This window comes from Rosa chinensis, chromosome 6, assembly GCF_002994745.2.
Source record: "Rosa chinensis cultivar Old Blush chromosome 6, RchiOBHm-V2, whole genome shotgun sequence".
In the NCBI taxonomy this organism is placed as follows: Eukaryota; Viridiplantae; Streptophyta; class Magnoliopsida; order Rosales; family Rosaceae; genus Rosa; species Rosa chinensis.
Window position 1 is genome coordinate 24649449 of NC_037093.1, and position 8309 is coordinate 24657757.

The following is an 8309-nucleotide window of genomic DNA, read 5'->3' on the forward strand; positions in this document are numbered from 1 at the left end:
CAGTCATGACTTTCTTTAGATAATCGAGTTGTTTTGCTGATTAAGTTGGAAAGTTGGGGACTTTTACGGTTGATCCGAGTGTATTCACTTGATGTATCCTGCCCTCAATCTAGACAGTTCTTGAAGCATGAGTAAATATGACTGGTGTTAGAATATTAAGAAAGTTGAATACCTCTTCCATTACTCCTCTCGGCATATATAGTTCGAAATTAGCTTACTTGGGGTTTCTATTAAATTTATTAACGCTCCAATATGACTCAAAAGATACCCTTTTCCAATCAACATGTTTGGCCAAGTGCCCCAGCATTCCATTGTATGCATTGCTTGGTTGTTGTATCAGCTTCTGGTCTTTATGTTTTAGTTTTGGTTAATACTTGAATATGTAAAAACTATGTGCGAAGCTATCTGGTCGGTATTGGAGTGACAGTTCAAAAGGGTCTTAGATAGATCAGGTCACCACACTGAAATTTGTCCAAATTGATTGTCACTGGTTCTTGTTTTCACTCAGAATTATGCACGAGAAGCTTCGTCTGTTGCCTTTGGTATATATGTATTGGTCTAAACTTTCGTGACAGAATGGAACAGGAAGATGAAAACTTGTTTTTGAACATCTAATATATATGACCATTGTTTTGCATTTACAACAATCAAGTATGACTTGTACTTATTTCCACTGACATTGTTCCTCACATAGTTGTAGCTATGGACATTGGAGATGAAGTTATGGAAAACACTATTCCTTCTCTCATTAAAGATTCCCTCGAGTCTACTCAGAAAGGCAAGGTAGGTTCTCCAGAAGACATTGCTTGGGTTGATTCCTGCCTGATTAAGGAATCTGATATTTCAGATGATAACTGGAATTCTCTGAAAGCTGCACTAGTAGAAATCCTCGATTCTCATCCTGAATCACTCGGCTCTTCTTCAGGGATAAGTAATGAATTACAAGGGGAAACATACATTGAGATTCATCCTTCTAGTGAGGAGGCAGAACCAAATCGCTTCTCTATTAGGGAAGAATTGGAGACATTAGATGATGATGTTCAAACCAATGACGATATTCCAATTAGCAAGAATGCTTATGATTTGCAGTCATTTACTTTTGTAAAATTTCTTTTCGGACTCTTGATAAATGTATGGCCGATTTGGTTGCACTCAAGGCAAGTATTTCCTTCATACACTGAGTATGGGTTCTAGTGCATTCAAACAATGACGCCTTAGTGTTTAGGTCCCACTAGACATGCCAAAAGATGTTTGCCCCAAATTTGTCATGGTAGAAATAAGGGCCGAGAGGCTTGCGGTTGAATCGTCCTTCTGGATTACGCGGGCGTCCCAACTGGCGGCTAGATAGGCAAGCGAGGTTTGTTATGAATTATATGCTTGTTTCTGACTTTTATCAAATGATTATAAGCCGAGGAAGAAACCGTCTTGGCCGCTAGGTTCTAATACCTCTGTTACAAGGACTCTGATTAGGCGTTAATCTTGACCGGGATATTCTATCACGTTTCTTGAGTGAGCTTGAAGGTTCAAGTGACAAGTGAGAGGTCTATCGGGTGAAGATACTCGCAAATCACGGTAAAGACGAAAGTGAAGTGGACTCGATTTTCAAAGCATTGTGAAGTGATGTGTGTGTGAACAGTGAATCGCATCGATCTAAATCGGACTAGCCAAAGGAGATCGATGAACGAAGATTTCTAATAAGTTACGAAATACTCCTAAGTGCGGAAATTAAAGTGCATATAAAATAAATGAACAAGAAAGTAAAATGCTTGAATGTAAAGTGCAGAAATAAAAGTAAAATGCTAGAAATGAATCAAATTTATGAAAGTAAGATTGCAAGCAAAGTACCTATGAGAGAATATAATTGAGTAAAGTTTTGTATATTGATTTGTTTGTGTGGTACCCTTTACAATGAGTTTAAAGCTCTTGAATATACATATCAAAATATCTAGGCTAACTTGCTCTCCAAGCGTGAAATCTAAGTAGGATTTATCTTTCTTTTCGGATTGATTCGTCCATAAATGTCATGATTTGGCCGATATCCGGAATCTTTACAATTGAAATCCTTAATTGACTCGAACTCTATGCTTGTGAGGATTCCTTCCTCGAACGGACTCCTCGATCGAAATTATTATTTGGGTTTGGTGGAACACTCTTAGTCATTCTCTCAGCCCATTTGTCCATTCACCCATTTGAACTTGGATTATCCAAATACATGGCTGTATGATCCACTTCACTGATATTTGGGTCATCCAACCCAAAATCTTAATCTTTGGCCGAGTGACCAAATGACACATTCTTCTCAGTCGTATGACTCAAAAGCTATTATCTCGGTCGAGCGACACCTTCATCTCGAGCGTATGACCCTACGTCTCTTTGGTCAACTCTCAAAATGGCCGTATACTGAAGTTGCTAAATTCATATCCAAACAATGAGGTTTTTCATAAACATGAATAAATTAGAGTTTGTTCTTGATTTGTTTTGGAACTCTTCTTACTAGTGTTATGTTACTGGTTAGTTTGAGCCTATTCTCTTAGTGATGTTACATTAGATTACTTTAGAATTTTCTAGACATGACTCAATTTTGACGTAACCCAAATATGAATGACTCATTGTGTAACGTTATCTACTTTCACTCTCTCGTTAATAGATGAGACCCACGTTCCTTTAAAGAAAGAAAGAATGAAAGAAAGAGAGAGAGAAGGGGAAAAAAAAAAAAGTACGGAAGACCGGGTAGTGCTTTTGTCGCACAGGAGATGAGTAAAACGGGGTCGTTTACAGTGAACAGAACCCAAGATAAATTACTTAATCAGTTCCTGAATTTTCAATTCTTCATCAGAACAATTTACAGGGTTTCTTGATTCTTCTCCTTCCCAAAGATTCCGTCTTCTTCTTCCCCAAAATTGTAGCTCCGAATTAGGGTCTCCAATGGCAGAAGGTACGCTTAAGCTTTTCGTCCCCAAAAGCTCTCTTCATCTCTTTCTTTGTTTAGTTTTCATATTCCTGCAACTTCCCCCCGTAAGGGTTTAGGGTTTACTATTTTAAATTCGGAACAGTTTGTACGATCTCTATTGTCTGCGTTTGAGTCTGAAATGAGGACTGAGGATTGGTTAATTCGAAATATCAATAATTCTCCTGCAAAGAACAGTAGCCCAAAATTTATACAAGCAAAAAGAGTCAAATGGTCCTTACTTGTATGTATGTATGATTGCATTTGTTGAAATTTGAATGATCTACTTGGATATCAGTCTTCGTTGTTTCGATACAAGCATTGTTGTTGAAGCTTATGAGAAACAGGGATATTGTTCCAATTGGGATAGTTGGAGATTTGATATATGAGCATTTATCCAGTCATAACTTTCTTTAGATAATCGAGTTGTTTTGCTGATTATGTTGGAAAGTTGGGGACTTTTACGGTTGATCTGAGTGTATTCACTTGATGTATCTTGCCCTCAACCTAGACAGTCCTTCTGAAGCATGAGTAAATGATTGGTGTTAGAATATTAACGAAGTTGAATACCTCTTCCATTACTCCTCTCGGCATATTTAGTTCGAAAATATGACTCAAAAGGTACTCTTTTCCAATCAACATGTTTGGCCAAGTGCCCCAGCATTCCATTGTATGCATGCTTGGCTGTTGTATCAGCTTCTGGTCTTTATGTTTTAGTTTTGGTTAATACTTGAATATGTAAAAACTATGTGCGAAGCTTTCTGGCCGGTATTGGAGTGACAGTTCAAAAGGGTCTTAGATAGATCAGGTCATCACACTGAAATTTGTCCAAATTGATTGTCACTGGTTCTTGTTTTCACTCAGAATTACACACGAGAAGCTTCGTCTGTTGCTTTTGGTATATATGTATTGGTCTAAACTTTCGTGACAGAATGGAACAGGATGATGAAAACTTGTTTTTGAACATCTAATATATATGATCATTGTTTTGCATTTACAACAATCAATTATGACTTGTACTTATTTCCACTGACATTGTTCCTCAAATATTTGTAGCTATGGACACTGGAGATGAAGTTATGGAAAACACTATTTCTTCTCACATTAATGATTCCCTCGAGTCTACTCAGAAAGGCAAGGTAGGTTCTCCAGAAGACATTGCTTGGGTTGATTCCTGCCTGATTAAGGAATCTGATATTTCAGATGATAACTGGAATTCTCTGAAAGCTGCACTAGTAGAAATCCTCGATTCTCATCCTGAATCACTCGGCTCTTCTTCAGGGATAAGTAATGAATTACATGGGGAAACAGACATTGAGATTCATCCTTCTAGTGAGGAGACAGAACCAAATCGCTTCTCTATTAGGGAAGAATTGGAGACATTAAATGATGATGTTCAAACCAATGACAATATTGCAATTAGCAAGAAGGCCTATGATTTGCAGTCATTTACTTTTGAGGGAAATCCCTTCTTGCCTGGTTACAAGGATGAGTTGGGAGTGACTGAAAACCTTGAATTAGGAGTCAATAAGGATTCTTGGGCACCTGAGATCGAGCCTTCAACTGAGGATATATTCAAGGTTTGGAATTTGGAAGTTCCAGAAGAAGAAGATGAACTCGTTAAGCAGTTGAACAACGCCCTTGAAGAAGTATTGCCTCAATCCTTACCATCAAGTTTTGCTGATTCCGATGCACATAAAAATTTGGAAGAAACTTCAGTTAATGATCTGATTGCTGGGATTGCTGACCTTTCTTTGAATCAAATTTTCAGTTGAACAGTTAATTGTTTGGTTTAGATTTGTATTTTCATTATTGTTGTTGTGCTCGTGACAGTTAGCTTCCTGTTGCACATTTTCACTGAACATAGATGGGGCCTAATTCAGTATAGTTCAGCCAACAGTTTATAGATCAACGGAGTTTCATGATTGAATTACCGAGTACTTTACCAATGCAGTTCTGGAAGTTCCATTTATGCCTTTGTCACATTATGTTTCACTATTGGAATGCGGCAGATTGATAATATTCTCATTCATGGAAGATGAATTCTTTAGGTGGGGGTATCTCTAATACAGCATGTGGTTCAACATCTGGCCAAAAGGTCTCATGGAAGCAAGTAGAATGGTTGTTTGTGGCTTTGTGCAAGTCAGTTTTAGAAGGGTCTTAACCACTCATTGGCATTGCAAATCAGCCATGACTGAGGTACTTGGTGAGGACCATTAGATTGGAGCTAGGTAGCAAGGAAAATCGCTAGCACGATCACGTCAAAGAACGATGTGGGATGTTATGTACCGTCCACGTTAATATCGCAGTCTAATCAAACCCTATGTTAAACTAGAGCCATTAGTCGCTAAGAAGGGAACAAACGAGCAAGAGAGATGATATACCAACCTCATATTTACTTGCCAATTTGGAGAGGAATCTCTTATGCCAAGTCTATTTTGGACCTTTTCCCATTGCAAGCGTCATTCACTTGTCTCTTTGCTAAGCAGAAGAGAAACAATATCATGGGTTTTTCTAGACAATAATCCACCCTTTTTACAAGGTGAGCAAAAACCCTCACGTCTGAACCACGTATGCAGATGCCAAGTCAGCAAGTTATCATCCAAATGGCGGACTGGAATTGGCCATCACATAACAGCCTCAAATTGGACATCTTTGATAATACATAGGACAGTTATAAATACAGGAGATTGAGTGCATGTGTGGCAAAGAGCACAAGAGCGCTTTGCAGGAGATAAGATTATATTTTATTTTATAACTGCACTCTCAAAGCGCTGCTAAGTTACACTGCAGCAAGCAATGGCATCTGCATCTCTACTCAAGTCTTCTCCAGTTCTTGACAAATCTGAGTGGGTGAAAGGCCAGACCCTCCTCCGCCAGCCGTCTGTCTCATCCGTCGTCAGATGCCATCCTACAGCCACATCTGGTCTTACCATTCGTGCTTCATATGCTGATGAACTTGTCAAGACCGCTGTATGTTATCTTTTACAACATTTCAACTCATTATGTAACATATATTATTGCTTTCCGAAAGATATGCATGCCTTTATGTCTTGCTCTTAGCTTATACAAGCTTGAATATATTCCTGACCATGTAGTAAACTTACAACATAACATAACATGTCAAGCTGTTTGACAAGTAAATATTAACTGAACATGCTCTAGACAGTGAATAAAGATTAGACATGTACTTATCGATAATGTTATGATAATAAACAAGATACAAGCTCTGTTAGGATTTGAATTGATGTTTGCTTGTTTTTGGTTGGTTTAGAAAACTGTTGCATCCCCCGGCCGTGGAATTTTGGCCATGGATGAATCCAATGCAACCTGTGGCAAGCGTCTGGCTTCAATTGGGCTAGAGAACACTGAGGCTAACCGCCAAGCCTACCGTACCCTCCTTGTGTCAGTCCCTGGCCTTGGCAATTACGTCTCTGGTGCCATTCTTTTCGAGGAGACTCTCTACCAATCCACTGTTGATGGTAAGAAGATTGTGGATGTGCTCGTTGAGCAAGGCATCGTCCCTGGGATCAAAGTTGACAAGGTGAGCCACTGTAATAAAATATCTACGTACTGTAATTAAGCAAGCTAGCTGCAAGCAAAATTTAATCTCATGATAGCTGCATATGCTGATAAGATAATGATGTTGATAACAATAGGGTTTGGTGCCCCTCGCTGGTTCCAACAATGAGTCATGGTGCCAAGGTCTTGATGGACTTGCTTCTCGCACAGCTGCTTACTACCAACAGGGAGCTCGTTTCGCCAAATGGTATGGATCAAATCTCAACAATTTCACCATATGTTTTTGGCCATACCATAATTTGTGACCTCATGATTGAGATAAAGCTAGCTATAACATAATCGCGGTATACTTTGATGAACTAGGCGTACTGTTGTGAGCATTCCCAATGGTCCATCCGCTCTTGCAGTAAAGGAAGCAGCCTGGGGTCTCGCTCGCTACGCTGCCATTTCTCAAGTAAGAGAAATGCTAGTTGTGTCGCAAGAGAACATTACTTGATGTTATACATGTTTTCTTGAATTAGTTGGCAGTCAATAATTATTTTTGACAACGTTTTTGAAAATTTATTGATTAATTACTCTATCAGATTGCTTGATATTTCTGTCTAGTTAGGATATGTTCCTGATTGAGAAAGGTTGGCTTATTGATTCTATAGGAAAGTGGATTGGTCCCAATCGTAGAGCCAGAGATCTTGCTTGATGGTGAGCACGGCATTGACAGGACCTTCGAAGTTGCTAAAGCAGTGTGGGCTGAGGTTTTCTTCTACCTTGCCCAGAACAATGTCTTGTTTGAGGGTATCCTCCTCAAGCCTAGTATGGTTACTCCTGGAGCTGAGTGCAAGGAAAGAGCCACCCCGGAACAGGTTGCCGACTACACCCTCAAGCTCCTCCACAGGAGAATCCCCCCAGCAGTCCCTGGAATCATGGCAAGTCTCACAAAAACTCCCCAAAAATTAACACGTGTTTTTCAAACTTTTATGTTTCGTGTGCTAATATCTTGGGACTGTGTTTTGTTGAGCAGTTTTTGTCTGGTGGACAATCTGAGGTTGAGGCAACCCTGAACTTGAATGCAATGAACCAATCACCAAACCCGTGGCATGTGTCATTCTCCTATGCCAGAGCTCTCCAGAACACTTGCCTGAAGACATGGGGAGGCCGACCAGAGAACGTGAAGGCCGCTCAGGAGGCACTACTTATCCGTGCCAAGGCCAACTCTCTTGCTCAGCTCGGAAAGTACACCGGAGAAGGAGAATCAGAGGAGGCAAAGAAAGAATTGTTCGTCAAGGGCTACGTGTACTAGAACGTTGGTGCCAATGCTATAGATGATGAACAACCGACAGTAAAGATTATCATGATGCTGGAGGAATGAAGACTAGGTTCTGTTAAATGTGTGTATCGGTTTATAGCCCATGAAAGACTATTTTTGTTCATGATCATTTCATGTACTTCTAGCAACTTAATAAGCTTCTTGATGATGAGTTTAGCTAGTGTTTATTTCCTAATCATATATTTAAATGCTTAAAGTCTGAATTCTGAACCCAAAGCTTCTCTAATGATTAATATTCACCGGAAATTAAAATGATTAGGTGTAAGATAACTGTGTTTTGTCCCTTGTTCTGCGATGGTTTGCTTGGCAAGCAGATTCCACCATGATTTTAGATCGTGGATTTTGGGTTGAGCTAGCACTAGGGCCTCGTTTCTCTTTCTTCCCGTGGTTCTCGTTTATCATAAGTTCTAGTGTTTCACTTTTGGGGTTTCTAGCCCTTATGGTTTATGGTTTGCTACTGTGATCGGCATTGAGCCACAGTGTTACGATTGACGTGTTTGTCTGATCAAGTGTCTT

At 39.6% G+C, this 8309-nt stretch overlaps 3 protein-coding genes across 3 annotated transcripts; all 3 read left to right on the forward strand.

Moving 5' to 3' along the window:
* The first annotated feature begins 251 nt into the window (after positions 1–251).
* LOC121049986 lies at positions 252–1194 on the forward strand. Its single transcript, XM_040508496.1, has one exon. The coding sequence runs from the start codon at positions 703–705 to the stop codon at positions 1192–1194; it is 492 nt and encodes a 163-aa protein (XP_040364430.1). The 5' UTR covers positions 252–702.
* A 1486-nt stretch (positions 1195–2680) lies between these two features.
* Positions 2681–4919, forward strand: LOC112171104. Its single transcript, XM_040508748.1, has 2 exons — positions 2681–2935; positions 4004–4919. Exons 1-2 carry the CDS (start codon positions 2926–2928, stop codon positions 4720–4722), a joined length of 729 nt encoding a protein of 242 aa, XP_040364682.1. The 5' UTR covers positions 2681–2925; the 3' UTR covers positions 4723–4919.
* A 727-nt stretch (positions 4920–5646) lies between these two features.
* Positions 5647–8003, forward strand: LOC112171994 (fructose-bisphosphate aldolase 1, chloroplastic). The gene is made up of 6 exons (XM_024309146.2): positions 5647–5920; positions 6222–6491; positions 6607–6716; positions 6833–6923; positions 7123–7392; positions 7488–8003. Exons 1-6 carry the CDS (start codon positions 5747–5749, stop codon positions 7764–7766), a joined length of 1194 nt encoding a protein of 397 aa, XP_024164914.1. The 5' UTR covers positions 5647–5746; the 3' UTR covers positions 7767–8003.
* Positions 8004–8309: the final 306 nt, after the last annotated feature.